Source organism: Schistocerca gregaria, chromosome 2 (genome assembly GCF_023897955.1).
Source record: "Schistocerca gregaria isolate iqSchGreg1 chromosome 2, iqSchGreg1.2, whole genome shotgun sequence".
NCBI classification, from domain to species: Eukaryota; Metazoa; Arthropoda; class Insecta; order Orthoptera; family Acrididae; genus Schistocerca; species Schistocerca gregaria.
This window is the reverse complement of record NC_064921.1, coordinates 688,226,294-688,252,807: the sequence shown is the minus strand read 5'-3', so window position 1 is coordinate 688,252,807 and position 26,514 is coordinate 688,226,294. Positions and strand designations below refer to the sequence as shown.

At 43.1% G+C, this 26,514-nt stretch overlaps 1 protein-coding gene across 1 annotated transcript in view; it reads left to right on the top strand.

Annotated features, from left to right (window-relative positions):
• Nucleotides 1–26,514, top strand: part of LOC126336317 (uncharacterized) — a 176,573-nt gene that overhangs the window by 2,239 nt on the left and 147,820 nt on the right. The window contains exon 2 of the mRNA XM_049999878.1: nucleotides 24,986–25,066. Within this exon, the coding sequence (XP_049855835.1) occupies nucleotides 24,986–25,066 (81 nt within the window). The remainder of the gene's footprint in view (nucleotides 1–24,985; nucleotides 25,067–26,514) is intronic.

Genomic DNA, 26,514 nt, shown 5'->3' with positions numbered 1-26,514 from the left:
TAACTTGGAAAGAAGGTAGGGACACTATGTGCAGCTAGGAGGTTAAACGGAAGGAGTGGAGAGATGGGGAAGGGGGAGAGGGGATAGCAGGAAAGGAGAGAAGTAAAAATATTGGGTGTAATTGAGGAATGGGGTCTGTGTAGTGCTGGAATTGGAAAATAGAAGAGGCTAGATAGGAGATGACAATGATTGACTAAGTCAGAGGCCAGGAGGGTTATGGGAATGTAGGACACATTGCAGGGAAACTTCCCATCTGCACAATTCAGAAAAGCTGGGGTTGGTGGGAGGGACCCATATGGCACAGCCTGTGAAGCAGTCATTGAAATGAAGGATGTCATGTTTGGCAGTGTGCTGAGTAACAGGATGTTCCACTTGTTTCATGGCTACAGCTTGTCGGTGGCCATTTATGCAAACAGACAGCTTATTGGGTGTCATGCCCACATAGAATGCAGCACAGTGGTTGCAGCATAACTTGTAGATCTCATGACTGGTTTCACAGGTAGCCCTGCCTTTGATGGCATAGGTGATGATTGTGATCTGACTGGAGTAGATGGTGGTGGGAGGATGTAGAGGACAGGTCTTGGATCAAGGTCTATTACAGGGGTGTGAGCTATGAGGTAAGGGGGTTGGGAGAAGGGGTTGTGTAGGGATGGACGAGTGTATTGTGTAGGTTCCTCAGAAGAGTGAGGACACCCTGTTTACATTCTTCCAGACCCTCAACAACCTCTCCTCCGTTTGCTTCAACTGGTCCTACTCAAGTCAATAAGCCACCTTCCTAGATGTTGATCTCCACCTCAAAGATTGCTACATCAGTATCTCCATCCATATCAAACCTATTAACCACCAACAATACCTCCACTTTGACAGCTGCCACCCATTCCATCCCAAGAAGTCCCTTCCATACACCCTAGCCACCTGTGGTCAATCGCATCTGAAGTAACGAGCGACATCTGAAGTGATGAGCGGTCCCTCTTCAAATATTCTAAGGGTCTCACTGAAGCCTTCACAAACCATAAATATCCTCCCAACCTTGTACAAAACAAATCTGCTGGGGCCAAAGGTACAGAATGCAATGCAGCTCTACTGCCTTCAGTGCTATATAGCCACATCTTGTCAACTGAGAGAGATTCTTGACCTTGGCTTTGGCAAAGTAAGAGTGGATGTCATTCTTTCGTGTCACCCCCACCTGAAGTGGCATACCAGTGGGAGACCTGCTCAATGGCAAAATTTGAACTGTGATGTTATGAAGCTGCCAGCATCCTGTTGTTAGTCCTCAGTGCTCAGTTGTCAGTTGACTCATGTTGTCATGCTTGGTCCACCTCCATTGTCATTGCTGCACCATCATGTGAACTGATTTATTCAAGGTCAGCCTGTCTCATCATTAATCATGCTTACTGCATACTCCTTTGTTTCCACTCCAGTGAGGCCCTTGATAAAGTACTCTCTGGGGTGATTAGCTGCAATAGAGCAACATGCTGTATCTAGGATATCCTTTTGATTTTGTGTCTGAGTGTATGTCATTTCTGTGTGTGTTTTGGGGGGGGGGGGGGGGAGGGGTGCTCTCTCATTGCTAAACTCCTTGTATTCGTTTTTTCACTGATGAGTATATCTTTTTGTTGTGTTGAGTAATGGTAGTAGGAAGGAGATTCCTTTACCATTGCAAGACATGATAAATAGGAAATCTTCCATCAGCAAAATTACAGAACATGAACTTCTCCTGCAAGCAGGTGGAGAAGTCCAAATAGCTTGTTCAAGCGGTAAATTACTTAATCATCTTTGTTGTGTATGAATTAATTTCACATGCATGGCAACATGTCCCTGAAAGGAGGGGTTGTGGGTAGCAGCTGTGACCGCATTTCAGTGTGACAATGTTCATTGTGAATTGGCTCTTATTCCCTTCATCAGTGGAGTTGCATTTCATATCCCAGTTCTCAACATACAATTGTACCTTCAATAAGTGTGAGATGATTTGTCTGCACCAGGAGTTATTGTGTAGATCTTCAGTTTCCCACTCCTTGTCCTATTTTGCTCTGCCATGTCTTTGAGCACAGTGCTTGGATCTCCAGCTTGAATGTGCCTCTTGTATTCCATTCTTTGCTAATTGGTTGGACTTCTTATTCCCCATAATCCCAGCATGGCTCTTGGTACACACAAATTGTACTTCTCTGCTGCACACCACCTTCTTAAAATATATGCTATATTTACAAGACTCAAACAATGGAAAATCCAGGACGGAATGTAACAATATTATGAAAGGGAAAGTTGCTACTCACCATATAGTGGAGATGCTGAGTTGCAGATAGGCTCAACAAAAAGCCTGTCACTGTATAAGCTTTCGATCATCAAGGCCTTTGTTGAAAATAGACAATAGAGGATGTATGGGTCTGCTCTTGCATCTAAGTCTATTACAGGTATATGAGCCATGAGGTAAGGGGTTGGGAGCAGGGGTTGTGTAGGGATGGACAAGTATATTGTATAGGTTTGGTGGACAGTGGAATACCAATGTGGGAGGCCACTTGTTACTGGTTACTGTGCCCCCACTGAGAGAATCTCTGCCCTCGTAGACCAGCACTCCAGCCTATTACCTGGAACCTACCATCCTGTATAAAAGATACCAACTATTTCCTTCACCGACTCTCCACACACTTCCTGTCCCTTTATCAAACAGTGCCCTGCTCATCACTGTTGGTGCCGCCTCCCTCCACACTAACATCCCTAATGCCCATTGCCTTATCGCTGTTGAACATTCTCTCTCCCAACGCTCCTTGGATTCCAAACCAACAATCTCCTTCCTAGTCACCATGACCAACTATATCTTCACCTATAATTACTTCTCCTTTGAAAGCATTACCTACAAATAAATCCAGGGTACGGCTGCACTCACATGGTCACCATCCTATGCCAACTTATTTGTGGGGCATCTAGAGCAATCTTTCCTAAACACCCAGAATCCTAAACCCATCACATGGTTCATATTCATTGATGACATCTTTGTAGTCTGGATCGAGGGTGAGGACAACCTTTCCACATTCTCCCAGAACCTCAGTAGCTTCTCCCCCATTTACTTCACCTGGCCCTACTCAGCCCAACAAAACCACCTTCCTAGATGTTGACCTCCATCTCAAAGGTGACTACATCAGTACCTCTGTCCATATAAAACCTATTAACAACATGCAGTACCTCTACTTTGACAGCTGTCACCCGTTCCATACCAAGAAGTCCCTTCCATACAGCCTAGCCACCCATGGTCATTGTATCTGCAGTGACAATCAGTCCCTCTTGAAATTTACCAAGTGTCTCACTGAGGCCTTCACAGACCATAATTATCCTCCCAAACTTGTACAAAAACAAACCTCCCCTGCCTTATCCTTCCAGTTCCCACAACGCCCCAAAATCTCACTGTCCATCCACAGAGGAGTATTCCTCTCGTAACTCATTACCTCGCAGGACAGGAGCAACTGAATTATATTCTCCGCCAGGGTTTCGACTACCTCTCATCGTGCCCAGAAATGAGAAATGTCGTGCCCACTATCCTTTCCACCCCTCCCACAGTGGTATTCCGCCATCCACTGATCCTACACAATATACTCGTCCATCCCCACACAACCCCTGCTCCCAACCCCTTACTTCATTGCTCATACCTCTTTAACAGACCTAGATGCAAGACCTGACCTATACATCCTCCCACAACCAACTACTCCCTTCCTGTCACAAAGATCACCTATCCCATCAAAGGCAAGGCTACCTGTGAAAGCAGTCATGTTGTCTACAATCTAAGCTGCAACCACTGTACTGCATTCTATGTGGGCATGACAACCAACTAACTGCCTGTCCACATGAATGGCCACAGACAAACTGTAGCCAAGAAACAAGTGGAACACCCTATGGCTCAGCACACTGCCAAACATGACATCCTTCATTTCGATGACTGGTTCACAGCCTGTGCCAGCAGCTTTTCTGATATGCACAGATGGTAACTTTCCCTGCAATATATCCTACGTTCACGTAACCCTCCTGGCCTCAACCTTCATTAGTCATTGTCCTCACCCATCTAGCCCCTTCCCTGTCCTCATACCAGCACCACATAGCCCTCATTCCACCAATGCTCCCAGTCTTTTCACTTCTCTACTTTTCTGCAACTTTCCCCCACCCCACCTCTCCCCTGCCTGCTGTCTAACCTCCCAATTGCACCTAGTTGCCTCACCCTCTTCCACCTCATCCTTCTGCGCTCCCCAGCAGCACTTCACTGTCTTCCACCCCTACCCTGCTATCCCTCCTTCTCCCTGCCCCAGCCTCCTCCTTACCCCCACCCAATTGCCACTCCCATCATGCACTGCTGCTGTTGCTCGCAGTGTGGCTTCAGATGCCAGAGGTTGCAGTAATTGTGTGTGTGTGTGTGTGTGTGTGTGTGTGTGTGTGTGTGTGTGTGTGTGTGTGTGTGTGAGAGAGAGAGAGAGAGAGAGAGAGAGAGAGAGAGAGAGAGAGAGAGAAAGTTGTGTTTGCCTTGGGAGGGTTTCTTTCAACTTCAGAAAGACGTCAAAGTCATAAGATTGTTTCAAGACCTCACAGTGCAACAGTGCACTGTTTCAATAAGAGGTTGACATTATTTTCAAGATGACAATAGTGGTTGTCATGCAACCCAACAGGGTGCTTGTCTCAAAATAAATGTGGATGTTTGCACCATATACCTGTATGCAGATTTTGCTCCAGAAATCGGCAATAGTAGTCACTGTTGACAGTTTGCCCTTCAGGCACAGCACACACAAGAATAATACACTCATAGTCATTGGCCATAATCAGCACAAGCTTCACCCAGCTGGGTTCTTGTCACAATTTCTGTGGACATGGCGAAGCTGGGTGATGTCTTTTAACTTGTTTCATTCTTTGAGTTTCATCAACCTGTGCCCACATCTCATCGGTGATGACAATAGACTGCAGAAATATGTCTCTTTCAATATGAATCTGTCCAGATAGATGCCAGCCAGTGCATACTGCTGCTGTTTTTATACTTTGGTGGGTTGATGTGGAACCTAACGGATGCAACTTTCCTCATGTTAAGGCATTTCATCAGAATGTGCCACACAGCTTAATGACTGAGACCAGCCTCTATGCACAGTTCATGAAAAATCAATTGATGATCTATGGAAACAAGACCACTCATGATATCAACCTCGAGGAACAGTTGCTCGACCTGTACAGTGAACATTAGTGGCCTCATTTCATCGCAAACATAATTCTCTGACCTCTCGTGCGAACGCTCTGTATGGTGATGCATTCGCATCTCAGGCTTCACATAATCCTCAATAACATTTGATACATTTTTGTCTAGGGCAACATCATTTTTAATCCGCAAATGTTGATCACCTTCTGAAAACTTGCTTTAGAGCAGTGAAGTTGACACTTTTCACTTCAATGCCACACAGTAACAATTCTCCCAACTGGATGCCTAACCACTCTCATATCCTATTTGTGCATGATTGATCTCCTGCATTAGTCTGGACTACATTGCCATGACTATTTACATTTCGTGTAAAATACAACATAGCAAGTAGAAGAGAAAGTGTGCTGAATTTTGGCATGTTACCACAAGTACCGTAGGACCAGTAGTGTCCCCTGCAAACTAGGGGCAGCACTGTCACTTGAGACTCAAGTTAATGTGATTTTGCCATATTGGAAGTTGTTTGTTGGTAGTGTCTGTGCTTATTTTGTGAATGAATGCTGCAGTGAAAAAGTGGTGCTAAGAGCTATAGTTTCTCGTATTTAAAGAAGAGGAAGAACAAAAAATGCCTATGTGTTTTATTCCAGTATACAGATCTGGCTATAGAGAAAGTCAGTGTAAATAGTTCTTTAGGCCTTAAAAAAAATGAACTAGAGTTTTTCAAGTAGGTGAGAGCGGTACGTTGGAAAGACAGAGATCTGTTTTGTGCGTGATTCACATTTTGATGAGGAACTTTTAAAATTCCAAGACAAAGGTGGTCTCTAAAACCAGGAGATGTTCTTCATATATTTCCTATTGTACCAAAATATCTATCAAAAATGTTACACAAAAGGAAATGACCAGTAAAACACTTGCAGGAGAGTAGCTTCGGCAAAGAAAAAGGTGAACAAGAACTTACAATAACTATCAGTGTTTCTTTTGTCAAGGGAAATTTACGGAACAAAACAGTACAAACGGAGCAGCAATTTCATCAAAAAGAACATTGAAGTGTAAGAAACTGGAAGTTGTGCAAGTATGTAAAAATTAAGAACAGCAAATGCTGAAATATGTCTTCTGCGAAAGCAGATCACAGACTGAAAGTGTAAGACAGCTCAGTCAGATCTCCTAGATCAGTCTAAACTCAGTAAGAAACAGGAAAATGTAGTAGATACTATGATAAAGAAATGCCAATAGAAAAACAGTAAGGAAATGTGGTGTGATAATGAGTTTCATCTGGACAGCGTGCTCTTAAAAGTTTTTCTAACAAAAGTTATTCCACATGATGTTATTTATCACTCATAGAAGTTTGATGCAAACACTTTGAAACACGCTGATAATATATCTCTTAAAGTACGTTATTTAGTGGGTAATGCTACTTGTTGATATTAAGTATGCCTCATATTCAGTGTGTTTGAAACTTGAAGAATTTCCTTTTTTGATTTCTTAAGCAGAGGTTACTATCTTCTAAATATATTACCACAGGATCTCTGTAGGTTGCAGGAGATCTCGTTTTAACCTTACCTACTGATTAGGTTTGAGATTCATTCTGTTGGGTGTAAGGCTGCATTTGATACATTATTATTATTATTATTATTATTATTATTATTATTATTATTATTATTAACATTGTCATGAAATATGTTGTTCTCAGTACACAGTTACACTTTTTGAGTAAATATTCCCATCTTTGTTTCCTCTGTACTTGACTCTAACTTGTTAAATATTCCATGTGTCAACACACAAAATATAGCTAAGTGTCTCTGTCTCTAAACCAACCATCCACTGCGGATTGATGACTGAGCTGGTACACTACCTGATCAAAAGTATAGGGTCACCTATTAGTGGACATTTTATGGGTGTGTCCACCATTTGACTTTATGATACCTTGAACTCTGCTGGTGCACTTTCAGTAAGGTGTTTGAATGTGTGTGGAGGAATGGCAGCCCACTTATCCCCGAGAACCGAAACCAGAGAAAATAGTGATGTTGGATTCTGGAATCTGAAGCACAATTAACTGTCTGATAGGTCCCAAAGGTGTTCCTTGGTCGTCAGTTTGAGGTTCCCTGTCCATTTTGAGAATATTAATTGTCCACAAACCATTGCCTCACAGATGCTGCTTTATATAGGATACATTGTCATGCTGATACAATCAATCGTTGTCTCCGAACTGTTCATCTACTACATGCTGTACACAGTGCTGTAAAATGTGTTCGTATCCTTCACATTTAGTGTTTGGGGAACATGAGCAAACCACAAAAACACTCTCATACTGTAATATCATCTCTTCTGTACTTCACTTTATGGCAAGTAATGTTTGCCAGGCATTAGCCAACCCCAAACTATTCCAGGAGGCTATAACAGGGTATAACATGATTCATCACTCTTTATCATTCATATTCTGTCATCCACAATACACTGGCACTACTTACACCACTTCAAGCATTGCTCAGTACTTTTAAGTGTAGTTGTGTGAATAATACTAAGAAACATTGTTTTCATTAACCTTAACACTGGTCATGTATACATATCGTGTAAACTAACTCATTCCATGCCATTTTGATGAAAGAATGATCTGTGCTACTTGTAACTAATTAACTAACTAACTGGCTAACTGACAACAGAAATGAATGACATATGAGGGGATGTTTGTCCATTGTACTCCATTCTTTTTAACTCCCTACTCACAGCCATTGTGCTAGCCGGACTGATGGTAGCACTTTTCAACTCATGAGTAATCTTTCCACTGATTTCGTGTGATTATTTACAATCACCCTATTTAATTTATGATGGGCTGCTCTTGGTTTAGCTGTGGTTGTTCGTTTGCATTTCCACTTTAATCACATCACATCGAGTTGACATGGGCAGCTTCAGAAGAGTTGAAATGTTCGTGATGGATTTGTTGCTCAGGTAACATCCAGTAACTGGTCAATGTTCGAAGTCACTGAGCTCTCTCAATCGAACCACTCTGCTGTTGCTGCTTCTCTACTGAAAAAGCAATACTCCCCAACTCCTTTGACACTGGTAGGTCCACCTCTCACAACATATAGTGATAAAGGCTGTATTACATAGGGTGTCCGGATACATTTGATCAGATAGCATACAACCACAAAAAATGTACAAATATTAACTAAGAACAGAATGTAAAGAATACTAATCTCAATACAACTGAAGACCAGAACTTGATAACCTCAGTAGCATGAGTGATAACTTTTGTTATGGCCTCCACAGTATACAAGATGGAATATAAGCTACATTGTCACATGGTGGGCTGTGACCAGCCTTTATTTATGAAATACAAACTCCACACCAAAACTCCAACTCGGAAAATTAGTTTTGCTGCCTGTCACATCAGACCAGATTTGTTTGAGTGATTTAACAAGTTGTCCACTCTTGTGTGTGATCATGAGTGTGCCCTCCTTCAGCTCTCTACCACCTTGTGCCATGACTGCAGTCACATTTGCTGTAGTTGTGCTACATGTGCTTCAGTTTTTGTTAAATCATCATTTCTTGGTGTTAATCATGAACATGCTGCCGGTAACTAAACAGAGGATGAACTTTAGATCAACTCCAGCAAGCCAGTATGACTTTTCTAGTGGGGTGGGCAGCAGAAGGGTTGTAATAATACAGATATCTCGTTGATGGCTTCATCCGCACTTCCATAGTACACATTATTTTGGCAGCCACTTTCAGTTTGTTGCCCCCAGGGGCTCAGCATTCACTTGCTGAGTACGGGCTTGGCGACCCCGGGGTCCTGAGCTGGGGACTGGTCTGCGCCGCCAGTGTCCTGTCACCGTAACCCCCGGACATGCTTCAGCGACCACCGTACGGCGCGGCGGTGAAATGTTGTGTGCTGCGGGGAATGGTAATCTTGGCTTGACCGCCTGGATTGCGAGGAAGGCCAACCTCTATACAAACCCCTCAATCTTTCGGTGTGCTCCGCACCTAGAAGATGCATGGCTGTTGGGGTGGAACAGTCGCAAGCGGGCAACCTCTGGGGCACCTGCCGCACCCCAGTTGTATAAGGCTTACTCAGGCACGCGGGGCTCTGTCTGAGCGGACTTTTAGTTCCCTAGCTGCTCGTGGGACCGCAATGGACCCTTCAACCTCTACATTTCCCCCTACCAGTGGCTTGGGTGGGCCGCTGGTAGGAAAACACACCCCATCGAAAAAGCGGCTACGCGCTGCGAGTCCTCCAGAGCCTGGTGTTGCTAGAGATTTAACAGAATGTAGTAACGGAGCACATGCTGATAATCAGAATGCGTTTTTGATTATTAAAAGGAAGGAGGGTAGCTTTGAGAGGGTTTCTCCCTTTTACATCCACAAGGGTCTTGAGGGAATTGCAGGAACACTGAAATCTGTAAAGCGACTGCGCAATGGGACTCTGTTAGTTGAAACTTCTAGTTCCCGTCAAGTCGCTGCCCTTCGGAAAGAAAATTGTCTAGGAGAGTACGCTGTTGAGACCGAGCTCCACTCCACTTTGAATTATAGTAAGGGTGTTGTGACGTGTAGGGACTTGGTGGATATCCCCATAGACGTGCTAAAATCTGAGTGGGCTGACGAAGGAATTGTTGACGTGCAGCACATTATGAAACGAGTCAATGGGGACCTCGTCAAATCTGACTCGTTTATTCTCACATTCAGTTGCCCGAGACTCCCAGAGCATGTTAAAGCGGGGTTCTTACGTTTGCCCGTATGGCCATATTTCCCCAACCCAATGCGCTGTTTTAAATGTCAGCGCTTTGGGCATACTACGTTGGGGTGCAATGGGATAGCCACTTGTGGTAAATGTGGTCAGCCTGCCCATGACGGAGCCGATTGTTCATCGCCTGTGAAGTGCGTGAATTGCTCTGGGAGTCACCCTGTCTGGAGCCGGATCTGCCCCATCTATCTCGAAGAACGGAAGGTACAGGAGATTAAAACATCTAAGCGCATCCCCTATGGTGAGGCCAAGAAGCTCTTTAAGGCCATGCAACCTCCTGTGTTTTCAACATCTTTCGCCTCCGTTCTCAAAAAACCGGTACAACTGGCCACTGTTGCTACACAAACAGAGGTTGCTAGTGTTAGCACTAAAACCTGTGCTTGCCAGTGCACTTGTGCTGCTGCGGTTGTTTTGCAATCTGCGGCTCTCCCCGCTACATCGGACAAGGCCGTGGTTGCTGACATTGAGGTACTTCCAGCCTCCCCCCATATGGCGCCTTCTGCCCAGGCGAGTCAACCTCCAACTGTTGACAAGGCTCTGCATTCCAAGCCCCCAAGACAAAGCCTCAGATGATGAAGGTTCTGCCACCTGAGGAGACTAGTCAGCGTCGGTCCGATGACGAGGCCATCGTACTGTCTGACATCTCCCGTGGGTCGTCATCGGAGCTTATGGACATTGATGTCGACCGGGGGCGATCTTCTCGCCCCAGGAATAAATCTCCGGCCAGTACGGTCTCTCCTCCGAAGCACAGAGGCAGGGTGAAAGTTCAGCCACCCTGATCACTGGCTCCCATATTACAGTGGAACCTGAATGGGTTCAGGACGCATGTGGCCGAATTACAACTCCTTATACGAGAGTGCCCCTTGTGCTTATGTCTCCAAGAGACACATTTTCGGGCCACTGATTCTCCTTCTTTACGCGGCTATACCGTATATCGAAAAGATGATCTGACGGGGCAAAGGGCAAAGGGTGGTGTTGCGGTTTTTGTCCGTGACATGCACCCATCATCTGAGCTCCCTCTCGTCACCGACTTGCAAGCAGTTGCAGTTGACATTCTTGTGGGTCGGAGGCTCACAGTCTGTTCTGTTTATTGACCACCTCCGGATGCGATAGACTCTGAGGCTCTCACGGACCTTATTAGCCAACTCCCCCGCCCATTTCTTCTTCTGGGGGACTTCAACGCTCATAATGTCTTATGGGGCTCTCAGACTACTTGCCCCAGGGGTCGCATTCTGGAAAGCGTCATGATGTCTGAAGAACTGTGCCTCCTCAACTCTGGTGCTCCCACTCATTTCTGTACTGCTTCCGGATCGTCATCGGCTATTGACCTTTCCTTTTGCTCTCCAGCACTCGCAGATTCTGCTCTGTGGGAGGCTGCAGCTGACCTCCATTCTAGTGACCATTTCCCCCTCTGGATTCGCCTCCTGGATGAGGCTGTGGCATTACCAGTGCCGCCCCGGTGGCACCTTTGCAGAGCTGACTGGACACTTTTCAGCCAACTGGCTGTTTTGGAACACCGTGCCAGCGTCCACGAATGGGTAGACCATGTTGCAGCCGTGATCTCACATGCTGCTGCATTGTCAATCCCACGGTCATCCGGTCATCCCAAGAGGCGTCCTGTCCCTTGGTGGACCACTGAGTGCCACTCAGCCATCCGCGCCCGCCGTGCAGCACTGCGCCGCTTCAAGTGCCGTCCCTCAGCTGACAATCTTGCGGCCTTTCGGGTGGCAAGGGCCAGAGCGCGGCGAGTGATTAAAGAGAGCAAACGATGGTCATGGCAATCGTTCTTGAATTCCATCTCTCGCTCCACTAGTTCTACGAAAGTATGGGAAGCCATCGGGAGGATTTCCGGGAAACTCAGCCAGCTACCTGTCACGGCATTGCTGCATCAGGGATGTCTCCTCACGGCGCCGAGAGACATTGCCCAGACACTGGCCATGCATTTTGCGGAATCTACCGCCACTATTAACTGTGATCCAGATTTCTGCCGCTACCACACTGCCATCGAAAGGGGTCACTTGGACTTCCGGTCTCTAAATTCTGAACCCTATAACTGCCCCTTCACAATGTGGGAACTGGATTCTGCGCTGTCTGTGGCTCATGATACTGCGCCTGGTCATGATCAAATCCGGTACAACATGCTGCGGCACCTGTTGCTGCCATCCAAGGAAGTTCTCCTGAACTGTTTCAATATGATATGGTTATCTGGCACGTACCCTGACTCGTGGAGGGAGGCAATTTTGATTCCCCTCCTCAAACCAGGGAAGGACCGAATGCATCCCAGTAGTTATCGGAGTATTGCCTTGACGAGCTGTGTTGGGAAGACGTTGGAACGCATGGTCAACCGCCGCCTGGTTTGGCTGCTCGAGACCAGGCAGCTCCTTAGCCCCTCTGTGTGGCTTTAGGAGATGTCGTTCCACTATAGACAACTTGACCCTGCTTGAGGCCGCCATCCAGCAGGCCTTTCTACGTAACCAGCATTGTCTAGGGGTCTTCTTTGACATTAATAAGGCGTATGACACTACTTGGCGCCGCCTTATCCTCAATCAACTCCATGAGTGGGGCTTTTGTGGCCGTCTCCCCATCTTCATTCGGTCCTTTCTTTCTCACCGCCTCTTTTGGTATCGGGTTGGTAATGTGCTATCGGATTTGTACGTGCAGGAGAATGGTGTTCCTCAGGGCAGCGTTTTAAGTGTCACCCTCTTTGCCGTTGCTATTAACAGTATCACGTCCACTATTCGGAGTCCTGCCCAATGCTCCTTGTTTGTGGACGATTTTGCTGTTTTCTGTTCTTCCTCCAGTCTTGACAGTGCTAGTCGGCAGTTACAGCTTACGATAAAGCGCTTAGAGGCATGGACTGCAAAGACGGGTTTTACCTTTTCTGCAGACAAATCTGTGTGTGTTCTTTTTAATCGTTCTCGGCGTCTTTTTACCTCCCCAGAATTCCGTCTGAGGGACACCGTTCTTCCTTTTAGAGACACTGTGAGGTTCCTGGGCCTCACTTTTGATTCCAAGTTGTCGTGGTTGTCTCACCTTAAAGACCTCAAGGTGCGGGCCCTGAAGGCACTGCATATTTTGAAGTGTCTGAGCCATCGGTCCTGGGGAGCAGATCGGGCGCGTCTGCTGCACTTTTATAGGGCTTTCGTCCGATCGCATCTTGACTATGCTTGCACCGTGTATGGGTCATCAAGGCCTTCGTATCTGAAGATCCTTGACGCAGTACACCATGAGGGTATCAGGCTGGCCACTGGTGCCTTCCGTACCAGTCCCATCCCCAGCCTGTGTGCTGAGGCAGGGGAACCGCCGCTCGCCATCCGGCGGAAACTCCTCATGGTGCGACGGGTGTGTCATTTCCTTGCCTGTCCTACCTCCCCTGCGTACCCTACCGTTGCCCGACCGCCTATGGAACGTCTCTTTTTCCAGTCGTCCCAGGGCAACAAAACCATTTGGGATTCGTGCCAAGCATTTGCTTGAGTCCCTTGGTGTGGAGCGTGTGGCCCTCCAACGACAAGGTTTTACTCGCCTGCCTCCCTGGTTGCTCCAGAGGCCCAGCATCCTTCTAGACTTGTCGGAGTACCGGAGGAACTGCACTCCGGCGTTTGTTTTTACCTCCTTATTTTACGATATTTTAAACCAGCATCCGGACCATGTACCTGTATTCACAGATGGCTCTAAACAGGGGGACTCTGTTGGATGTGCTGTTGTTTTCCCTGATCGAGTCGTCAAGTTACGGCTTCCTGCGGCGTTTACCATCCTCGATGCCGAATTGTTTGCAATCTTGCGGGCATTGGAGCAGATGAGATGTGTTACCAGTCTTAAGTTCCTCATCTTTTCTGACTCCCTGAGTGCCCTTCAGACCATGCAACACTTGTACCCAGTGGATACGGTCGTCCAGAACATCCATGATGCCCTACTCCACCTGCAACGGCAGGGGAAGGAGGTTTCTTTCTGCTGGGTGCCGGGGCACGTGTGTATTAGGGGAAACGAACTGGCGGATGTGGCTGCCAAAGATGCATGTTCCCTCCCTCACGTTGTTGACTGTGCCGTCCCCCTCCATGCTGTAACCTCCCTTTTGCGTTTTCGTGTTATGCATCAGTGGGAAGAGGAGTGGTTGGCAGTTTCTGACAATAAGCTGCGTCTGGTAAAGGCCACTACGCGACCATGGCGTACGTCCTACCAGTCATACAGGCGGGATGAGGTTCTCCTCACTCGCCTCCGCATTGGACACAGTCCCTTCACGCATGGTTTTTTACTCCGGCGGGAGGACCCCCCAATCTGCAGTGCTTGTGGCGTCCAGATTACTGTCCTCCACATTTTACTTGACTGTCTTTTATTCTCTGACCAGAGGGCGGTGGTTTCCTTGCCACCGGATTTGCCCTCTATTTTGCAAGACGACGCAGTGACAGTGGTTAAGGTCTTACGGTTTTGTGTCCTGTCCAATCTGTTGCCTCGGATTTTAGGGAGAAGGTTTTAATGTGCTGCTGGGTGACTGGCTCACCCAGGTTTTAGGTAAGAGGTCCGCCAGTCACGATTACCTCCTTGTTTCCCTTCGGTATCTGTTCTCTTTTCCTTGTGTTTCCTTTCCTTTTTAGTGTGTTTCTTCTCCTCTTGTTTTGCCTCTGTATGTGCGCATATGGAACTGTGTCAGGCCTGTGTCTTTCAGCCGTTCTCCTTGTTCGGCGTCCGTTTTCGTCCCTTCACCGCTTGTGTTCCTGTTTCTATGCGTTTGGGCACTGATGACCACGCTGTTTAGCGCCCGTAAACCTCAAACACACACACCTTCAGTTTGTTGTTCATATAGCTGAAGTTGGCTGTCAGAAACAAAGTTGTACACAGACTTATAGGAACAATTTCTAGATTACAAACAGAATCTCCAAGGACTTCCACAATTGCATTTTGGATTGTAATTTATTGAAACTGTGTCGGTCTATAAATTGTGTGACTTGGTAGTCTATTTGTAGAATTTCCAGTTTTTGAAAATTGTATTTTTAAATGAAAGCGCTGTGTGATGTTGTCATAAAATTATAGGAATCATTATACACAGTAGCACTTTCTTTTTAAAAATAAACAAAACCTTATTCTACATCAGGGATAGTCATCCTTTTTTCCTACCACCCATTTTTGTATCTCTATTAGTAGTAAAATTTTCTAACCATCCACGGGTTCCACAAAATGATGATTTGTAAAGTGGACAAGTAACTTTACTTTATGAAATTTATAAAGCAGAGTTATAGTGACTTAAAGCAGATGATAATCAGCGCAAAAAACTTCTGTCGAATCACAGAAAGGTTGAACATGCTCATCTTTTTTAATAGACTCTGAATGAAAAGTGGGGTACTTGTTGCCTCATTCTACCTTCCTCAGCATCTTTTCACAAAAATATTAGCATCCAAATATATTTTTGCTCTTTTTAAAGCATGGAAGTCACATCTCGCTCCCACAAGCTGCCCTAACTGTAACTCACTCATACCCACTAGTCCAGTGGTCGTCCAACAGTGGCCCAGGGGCATGCAACCCAAATCAAGTAATTGTTGAGCCCACCATTCTCAGCTGTATTTTATAATAATATGCATCTAGCAATATATAGGCAAATACAAAAACATCAACTAGCCTTAACAGCTTCTTACGGGTGTAGTTTTCCTGCTCAGCAAAAAACCAAAATACTTAAAGAGGCAGTAATATTTTAAGATGGGCTTCATCCTAATTGATGGTTGTGAATTTGGCCATGAGCAAAATAACATTCGTCAATTACCTGCAGGCCTTAATTTTGGCCGGAATGTGCTGGAATGGCATTCTGGCTTCTACCAGGGATGATATTATTATTATTATTATTATTATTATTATTATTGTTATTATTATTTTAAGTCTCAGGAACAAGTCAGCACCAGAGATTTAAAACAGTTCATACGTATTAAATCCAAATCTTCTATCATGTGGAGATATAAATAATATTCATTGAGCAGTTACAATGCCACTATTTCAATGTTGCGTCTGACTGCAGTTGAAAACATGACGGCATAGTTATGAAAGCTGCTGACTTGTGCCAATATGCATCAAGCAGAGCAAGGTGACAGGTGGTAGCACCTGTCTTTTTATATTAAGTCTTGCATCTTCATTATTTTTGTTATAAAAATGATGTTTTAAAAACATGAATCTTTAAAAAAGATGATGTCTCATTTTAAGTTTTAATCATGTTGTTGCTGCTGCTGCCGCTGCGAGCTTCAGTCCAGAGACTGGTCTGATGCAGCTCTCTATGCTGCTATATCCTATGCAACCATCTTCACCTCTGAGTAACTATTGCAACCTACATCTTTCTGAATCTGCATAATGTATTCATTTCTTGGTCTCCCTCTATGATTTTTAACCCCCCCACCCCCACCCGCCTGTTCCACGCTTCCCTCCAGTTCTAAATTGGTGATCTGTCGATGCCACAGAATGTGTCCTACCAACCAATCCCTTCTTCTAGTCAGAGTGTGCCACAAATTTCTCTTCTCCCAAAATGTATTGAGAACCTTCTAATTATTTATGTGATCTACCCATCTAATCGTCAACATTCTTCTGTAGCACCACATTTCAAAAGCTTCTATTCTCTTGTCTGAACTATTTATCATCTGGGTTTCACTCCATACATGGCTACTCTCCATACAAATACTTTCAGAAGGAACTCCCTGACACTTAAATCTGAACTGTTAACAAATTTCTCTTCTTCAGAAATGCTTTTCTTGCAATTCCCAGTCTACATTTTATATCCTCCCTACTTTGACCATCATCAGTTATTTTGCTTCCCAAACAGCAAAACTCTTCTTCTACTTTAAGTGTATCATTCCTAATCTATTTCCCTCAGCATCACCTGATTTAATTTAAATACATTCCATTATCCTTGTTTTGGTTTTGTTGATGTTCATCTTGTATCCTCCTTTCACGACATCATCCATTCTGTTCAACTGCTGTTTCAAGCCCCTTGCTGCTTCTGACAGAATTACAATGTCATCGGAAAACATCAGAGTTTTTATTTCTTCTCCCTGGACTTTAATCCCTACTCCAAATAACATCAGGGATAGGCTACAAACCTGTCTCACTCCCTTCCCAACTACTGCTTCCCTTTCATGCCCCTCGACTCTTATAACTGCCATCTGGTTTCTTTACAAATTGTAAATAGCCTTTCGCTTCCTGTATTTTACTCCTGCCACCTTTAGAATTTGAATTGGTAATTTTCACACCTGTCAGCACCTGCTTTCTTTGGGATTGGAAGTATTATATTCTTCGTAAAGTCTGAGGGTATTCTACCTATCGCATACGTCTCGCTCACCAGATGGAAGGCTATCAGTAACTCTAATGGATTGTTGTCTACTCCTGGGGCCTTGTTTCGGCTTAATTCTTTCAGTTTCGACTTAGGTCTTTGAGTGCTTTGTGAGATTCTTCACGCAGTATTATATCTCCCTTCTCATCTTAATCTACGTCCTCTTCCATTTCCATAATATTGCCCTCAAGTACATCTCCCTTCTATAGACACTCCTTCCACCTTACTGTTTTCCCTTCTTTGCCTGGGACTGGTTTACCATCAGTGCTATTGATATTCATACAGATGATTCTCTTTTCTCCAAAGGTCTCTTCAATTTTCATGTGGGCAGCATGTATCTTACACCTAGTGATATATGTTTCTACATCCTTACATAAGTTTTCAAAAATCAAAACTTGTCATTTTTGTGGTGGGAGAAGTTGGTATAGTTGAAGAAGTGTGTTCTGGCACCAAAAATTTTAGAAATCAAGCACTGCTTTTTCTTTGTTTTCTGTTAGAGACAACTCATAGGCATGTGCTTCGTGTACCACTCAGTTGCTACTGTAAAAATTTCAGATGGAAGTAACATGCCTTCATGACTGAGCATTACACAGTCAGTCATCTTAAAATGGGGTACATATTTGTTGGAAGGGATGTGAAATTGAATGAAGGCTGCTGTAATACAAAGCAGTGAGTATAAGAAAAATGACATTCAAAACATTTAGTACAAGAACATTAAATTATAAATTAAATTATATATTTAATATAAGAACATTAAATATAAGAACATTTGCTGGTATTAATCAGTTAATCATCTGCTCATACAGATAACACGACGACACTTCGTTAGGCAATGTCAGTGTCACAACTTTGGGGTCACTGGTAATGGCAGCAATCTGAAGTACCACATTTCACAGGGTTGACGCACACACTACATAGAGGGTTTTTAAGACAGTTAAGCAGAGAACATGTAACATCAAACCTTGAAATAATGAAAGTAACTTCTAAGGCCGCCAGTCTAGTGGTCATAGATTTCACTATACCCAAACTATGTAATGCCCAGCTACAGCTCTCTTACAACTGCTTAGTCTCAATAACTATGGTATCACTTAAAGCAAGGCATTAAGTTCACTTAGTTCTTATAATTTACAACTAGTGGGACTAACACTTTTATTTCTACTGACACTAGCCATTACTTAATTTAGATATCAACACTTGTTGGGGTTTAGCCTCTTATCATTAAGACACAAGCCAGACTAGGTGATGAACATCATTGTCACCAGTTAGCAGAACATACAACAACAACACTCAGTTGGAGTGTTCCAGTCAAGCAGTTATGGTTGAGTGCAAAAACACTTCTATGCCCTAAAGTCAACTGCAGCAACTAAGCTTTGTTTTTCTCAATCATACACAAGGAAACTAAAAGCCACCACACCACAAACTGACACAAAAATATCAGCAAGCACTCTGGCAGTGCGTGCTTTCAAAACCATTGAAGTAATGCAAGATCACGACAGTTAATACCATTGACAGCGCCTCTGGAAGCTTGCTCGGATTCTGTAGTGTCACATCTCACATCATCCACCAATACAATTGAGAGTTTCAATCCATGACTACTTAACCATATGTGACAAGCCAAGGGACAACAGCCAGTCTTTCCGAACATAAATGAACAAGTGACTTAAAATAATAAAGGGCCCAGGCATATGTGCTGTGTCCTTTTGGTGACTGACTTCAGTTGCCATTATTTGACTGACTGGCCTAATAGTGTCCTCCTCTTGCAAGGTAGATGACCCTTTTCTCACTGTAATTTAATGAAATCAAACTCCAAAATACCACTGACACAACAGGGTATTAAACAAACAATCATAACTTGTGGAGAGCACAATCATTTCTCACACACACAAAGAGAACAAGCATCTCCTGTTTAGCAACAATGCGTTAAAAAGGAAACACTCGCATAGGAGCAGAATTCAATTTCTCATGTGCATAATGAATTGTTCAGGAGTGCACACGATCAACATGTGAAACTATGTAAACTTTGAAAGACCACCACCAAACGCATTGAGCCAAAAAAATAAGCACATCCATATATAACCAACGGCATGATCAAAAAGACTGCCCTAACGTCGACATACAGTGCCCTCATGTCTCATGTGTGCCAGGCAACAACAAACATTACCTGAAAACTAGTAGACATTGTTTCCACTAATCTCAACACTGCTCAACCCACAAACCAAAACTACAAAACCGTGTTTGCTGATCATGGCCTGTAATAACAAGCTTCAAGTAACCAAACAACTTTGACGAACACATAATAATGGAACATCCACAACAGAGCAGGCATGAATTCTGTAACAAGCTATCAAAACTACCTTGGCTGATCACTAATCATAGTAATGGAACGTTCACTGTAGAGTAGACACTGCTCTACAACAAGCGATTAAAACTGCCTCAGCTGATTGTAACTCATAGTAACAGAACACTCACTGAAGAGTAGACACAATTGTGCAATGAGCTCTCAAAACTATGCAACACTGGCGAATGATTTGAGTCATAGCAACAGGTTTCTGTGAAGGTGTGTTTACACCTGTGCTCCTGGCAGCTAGTTGCCAAGCGTCTGTGCTTGCTCCATTTGCAAGTGGAGGCAAGCGTCTCCCTGTTTGGCAGGGGGAGATTCCTGTGCTCCCATGTGCACGTTTCAGAGGCATACACAACTTTGCATTGGTGCATGCACTTCCTTGTGTCTTCGTGCAACAGCTGCACATGCCTAGTGTGCGCAGACAGTCTCAAAGTTGTAAATGCACCTTGAGGCTCCGAATTCAGAGTCCACAATGCATGCACTATCACTGTGTATCAACACAGGCTCTGTACCTGTCAATGAGCCAGAACTGCCCTCTTTGCAAGCAGGCCAGGTACCCTCTCTCTTGCCTCAGTCCACATGCTGTAGCTTCCCAGTGCTTGCACTGGTTGCCACCCCAGGGTGGGAGTTCAGATCACTGCGGCAGACGGACAAATCAGCACAGTGTATGGAAATTGGATGTACATCTTAATATCCTTCTCTCCCCTCTCTTTGTCCATCTCCTCCGCCCCCTCTCTCTGTCCCATCTACCCCTCCACTTTCTCCATCCATCAACTCCTCACCTTTGTCTGTCCATCTCCTTCTCCCCTCTCTTTGTCCCTCTTCTCCTCTCCCACTCTTTATCCACATCCTCATCTTTCCCCCTCCCTCTGTCCATCACCTCCTTTGTTCCTCTCTATCCTCTTCCCCCCCCTCCCCCCTCCCCTTTTCCATCTCCTTCTCCCTCTCCCCCATCTTCTCCTGCTTCTCTCAGCATACCTCCTCCCCCCTCTCTCTGTTCATATCCTTCTCCCCCTCTCTGTGTCCATCATCTCCTCCTCCTCCTCCTCCTCCTCCTCCTCCTCCTCCTCCTCCTCTCTTTCTTCTCCATCTCCCTATCCAGGTCCTCCTCCTCCTCTCCCCCCTCCTCCTTTTCTCTATCCATCTTAAAGTCCTTTCTATCCATCTCTTCCTCTCCTTCTCTCTCTCCTACTCCCACCCTCTCAATATCCTACTCATCCTCTCCTCCCCCCTCCCTTCTCTGTCCAAATACTCCTCTTGAGCCTTTTTATTGTTATTGCAAATTCAAATTCATTAGTAGGACTCTAATCATAAGCTGATAAGCCACAAATACAACTTTTCTGTTTCCTGTGAAAACCGACTGCATGGAAGAAAATTAAACTGCACATATTCACAGCAGAACAAAGCTGAGCATTTTCTTTCTCACAGTAGGTATTAGGAGAAAATCTGTACGGTGTTATTAAAAAAAATTACATAGCCTATGTCCATTTGAGTGTTTAATAATGTGTGCTTTAAAAATTTAGAGTAAACTGGTCAAGAACTTTTCAAGATTTTTTTCTAACAATGTTCATCTGTTATACATTATATATACATTTATATATTACTTGTATTACACAAATATGTCGTGGTTTGACTACCTCCATTGTTATTCAAGTGCTGTCTCAGCTGAAAACAATGCTACAAACGCAAAACATTGAATACGTATTATTTGAAGTCTCCTGAGTGAGCGCACCAAGTTTTTGTCACTTCTGACAGATAGCGTAGCTGCAGGACAGTTTCAAAATTCCGTCTGTATGTGATGTACTTTGCAAGCAATGTGCCGTCATTGAATTCCTCACTGCAGAGAAAGGAACTTTGGGGAATATTCACAAACACTTGTGCAAATTCTATGGAGCATCTGTTGTCAACAGAAGTATAGTCAGTCACTGGGCACGGAGGGTAAGGTCATCAGAAGCCTGTTTGGTGGAGCTTCATGATTTGCCCTGGTCAGGGAGACCACCGATGGCTGTCACACCTGATATGTTGCAGCAAGCTGATGATGTCATTCGCGAGGACAGATTCATTACAACTCAGCAGTTGGTGCTGCATCAATCAGCAAAGGAAGTGTGGATGGAATTATCCACAGTCTTGGATATTCAAAAGTGTGTGCAAGATGGGTCCTGCGGTATCTAATGGTAGATCACAAATTGCACAGAAAAAACAGTCGTCTTGAAGCTGAGGGGGGAGGCCTTCTTGTTCCAGATGTGACATGTGATGAAACCTGGGTTCACCATTTTGAGCCCGAAAAAAAAAAGTCAATCAGTGGAATGGTGCCATCCCCATTTCTCACAGAAGTAAAACATTCAAAGCAACTGCTTCTCGCAGTAAGGTCATGATCACCGAATTCTGGGACTGTGAAGGTGTGATTCTCATTGATGTGATGCCAAGAGGCGGTACTATTAATTCAGAAGCATATGTTAACACATTAATAAAATTAAAGACACACTTCTGGTGACTTTGGCACCACAACTCAGGAGATGTTTTGCTGCAACATGCTGCCCCACACAAGTCTGAGGATTACTGAACACACAACAAAACAGGGTTGGACAGTGTTATCCCATCCACCCTGCAGCCCTAATTTAACCCCATCAGACTTCCACTTGTTTGGGCCATTGAAGGATGCCATTCATCAATGACATTTTGAGGACAATGAGGAGGTGATTCACAAAGTTAGTCTCCACCACCAAGACAAGTACTTTTACTGACAGGGTATGCACACCCTTGTTTTACGTCGGAGGAAGGCCATAGGACGGGATGGAGATTACGTTGAAAAATAGGGTGTGTAGATAAAACGACATTCTTTGTGTGTGCAATTCTCATTATGTTCAATAAAGAACTGTTGAAGAAAAAAAATGTGGTGCATTACTTTTTGGGCAACCCTTGTAGATACATATAACTGATAACATTTACGTCTGTCAGGAAATATGCCTGGAGTCATTGATTGATTACAAATATAGCTGAAGTTAGCTGCTTAGTTCTTTACACTTTAGATCGTATTCACATAATGTGTTGTGATGTGGAACATATCACCAGGATAGAGAGAGAGAGAGAGAGAGAGAGAGAGAGAGAGAGAGAGAGAGAGGAAAAAACCACACACACAAAAAACTTGCATAAAAATATGTAAAAAATAATATTTATGTGACTACCTCCTGGCCATTTGAGTATACTTTTATGGCTAATGTTCTCCATTCAAGCATTCATCTATGATATAGAAGGAGCTGTTACGGCTAAACATTTTTAATGTTCATTTGGGAACACTTCCCCTATCTGCCAGACATTTTATTTCCATGTAGATTTTCAAAGAGTCTTTTAGCCGCATTTTCACTCCTTTTTGTGCCAAAGCTAGTCATTAAACAGTAATGGAGATCATTTTTCATTCATTTTGTATTTGTGAAAATCTCTGTTACTTTCAAACTTAGATGGAGCGTTGGTAACAAATTTCATAAGTGATTAGATATATTGTGAGGCTGCGATTAATACTCCGAGCTGGTTAAAGAGATAACTGAGAGATGTAGGTGTCTGAACTCCACACGTATACTAGGAGTCAAAATTTTACGATGGCCTGTCACAACTATAGATTTCTTGTTAAAACAGTGATTTCATTTTGAAAATTCTGTCATACCTCGTTCTGAAAATAAAACAAGTTTAAACATGTAAAGACAATGTGCCTCTGTTGCGTGTTTGACTGGTTGTTCACATAGAGGGGTGCTGATGAGTATCCACAGTAACACTGACATGCCTTTACTTAAGATGGTACCATTCGAATAGGCCTCGTTCCTTCAGCTGTGTGTGTAGCAATCAGTTTGCATTGGTTTACAGTTACCTTGTGTGCATCTAGCACTGTGTTTGTATATGTGGTCATGTTCATACTGTGTTACTGTCTAATGGGACAGAATCAGGAGACTTTTATTGGAAAATCTGTCGTAAATGTAGCTCTGCATTTGGACGGCTGTTCTAGTAGAACAGTAGCAACGAAAGTGGCATAGCCCAATCTACAGTGGTGTATACATTGCAACAGTTCAAGCCAATTAGTGCTAATGTAAGTGTTTTACAATCTTGAAGGCCCTGAGTAACATCATACAGGGAAGGTCAGTACATATGTGTACAAACATTAGAGGACTTGTACTACACCTGAAATTCTTAAGAAATTAAATAGTATAAGAGCAGCTGCAATCTCTCTCTCAACAGTGCAATGCCTTCTTCATGAATAAGGTTTAAAGATGTGTATAGTGACCAAAAAGCTTTATTACACCAACGAAATAAAATGGAAAGATTGAATAGGCACAGGTACATAAAAATTGGAGCACAAAGAAATGGTCCAAGGTGTTATTCCCAGAAGAACCATTATAAAATGTTTGTTCCTCGACTTCATGTAGAATGTATGAAGAAGAGTTAGTGTGTCACGCGAATGGTGGAGGGTTGGTCACGGTGTGGGGATGTTCTGTGGGTGATACAGTCAGTGATCTAGACAGGTTCGAGTCATGATCTGGCACAAATTTTCATATGTGACTATTGAGAAGTTGGTGTACACCCAATACATCTGATGTCAAGGAATCCACATCAAAGAATAAATTTGGAAATGACTATGTCTGCCTCCAGATTAAAAGAAAATGGCAGATCATTAACATAAAGCAAGGACAGTGGTGGGAAAATGATTGAACCCTTTCAAGTCAATGCAAAATTTTAATATTTTAGTAGAAAACCTTCATATCCAGTATAATTATTACTTTTAGTAAGCTAATAAATTTTGTAATCTCCTTTAGGCGAGTAGTTTTAGTATAAACTGATTTCGTTGACAATTAATATGATCTTACAGTGTTTTCCTGTAATTTTGTAAACCAATGTTGATAAATTATATCTGTAACCAGTTAAGTTAAATTCATTATTTTTCACTAATAACTGAGATTAACATGCTGTTGTCCTTCCAGTCTTCTGTTGCTTGCTAAGTTGTGTGGTGTTTTAAAGAATCTACTTCTGTTTCACTACTTATAATATCCCAATTGTTTCAGTATAATACTATCCTCCTGGAAGCTTCCTGTGATATTTAAAAATACATGTGCAAGCGTGTGTGCACATGCATACATGCCCACACACACACACACACACACACACACACACACACACACACACACCTTTTTACAAAGATTGCATTTAGGTAATCTGCTAATAAAAATTATTATGCATCTTTAATTGGTTTTTATTTGGTTCCTTCACAAACTGAAGTTTGTTTGTGTGTGTGTTCTTCTGTGTAATTTTTCGTTTATTGTTATTTGATAATTTTTGCATGTTGGTGTGGACATTAAGGGTGAAATGTAGTGTCTTTGCATTACATTTATTGTTAGTTGTATTAGTTATAACCATTCCCTATGGCAGTGATGTCCAGTTCATTATGTGTGTTTATTTGACCAGATTTTGAACGAAATTAAGTCTGAATTGGAATTAAAAGTTGCCTCAATATTAGAAGAGTCTGCAAATGTGAGCAATTCATGGGTGAGTACCATAAGTGAAATTAAATAACAGTTTCTCATTTTTTTGTCACTGTAATTAAACTGCCTTGATAATTCACTACTGAATACTCAGTTGGGTAAGATTATCATCACTACCTATTGTATTCAACATTGACTGTGCACATCTCATAAAGCATGATATGTAGATGTGTGTGGTTAGCCATAGCTTTTTCTTCACACATAATTGTCAAGGGGCAATTGATTAACACTGCCAAAAAAATTTGATTGACAGCTTATGACAAAGACTGACAGTATTTCTGAGACAGTTAATTCGTGAATTGCTTGCATATGACTGTGGTAAATACGTTTATCGTGGCTGTACAGATAAATAATGCTTGCTAGAGCTGTGGAATGTTATTTGTAATTTAAATTTGAGAAACAATGTTATCATAAAGAAAGAAAGACAGGCTACAAAGCATGAGTCCACCATGAAAGTGAGAAAAATTGCAAAAATATGTTGAGTAACCACTGGTCAGAAATTAGTTCTTACATCAGGCAAAATTAACAGCTCTGGGGTCAACTACAGGCAGATCAGACCATTAGCTTTGTTGTGCTTCAAGTCGATCAGAACAACATTTACTGGTACTCTATGGAGAGTTCTCTTATGACGTATATAATTTTTGACATATTGTCTCTTAAAAAGTGGCAATAATCTTATTTCATTATGTATATATTTTCAGTCTAGGAACAAAGAAAAATAGTTTACAATTCTCATTACTAGGTACAACCCTTGTGTCATTCTGAAAGTGTAATAGCACCATGAGAACAGTTGTCTTAAAGACCTAAGTATAAACAAGGCCCTGGGGGTAGACAACATTCCATTAGAGCTACTGATAGCCTTGGGAGAGACAGCCATGACACAATTCTTCCATCTGGCGAGCAAGATGTATGAAACAGGTGTAATACCTTCAGACTTAAAGAAGAATATAATAATTCCAATCCCAAAGAAAGCAGGTGTTAACAGGTGTGAAAATTACCAAACTATCAGTTTAATAAATCATGGCTGCAAAATACTAACACAATTTTTTTACAAATGAATGGAAAAACTAGTAGAAGCCAACCTCGGGGAAGATCTCTTCGGATTCCTGAGAAATGTTTGAACATGCGAGGCAATAATGACCCCACAACTTATCTTTGTAAATAGGTTAAGGAAAGGCAAACCTACATTTCTAGCATTTGTGGACTACAAAAAGCTGTTGACAATGTTGACTGGAATACTCTCTTTCAAATTCTGAAGGTGGCAGTTGTAAACTACAGGGAGCGAAAGGCTATTCATAATTTGTACAAAAACCAGATGGCAATTATATGAGTCGAGGGACATGTAAGGAAGCAGCGGTTGGGAAGGGAGTGAGACAGGTTTGTAGCCTATCCCTGATGTTATTCAATCTGTATACTGAGCAAGCAGTGAAGGAAACAAAAGAAAAATTTGGA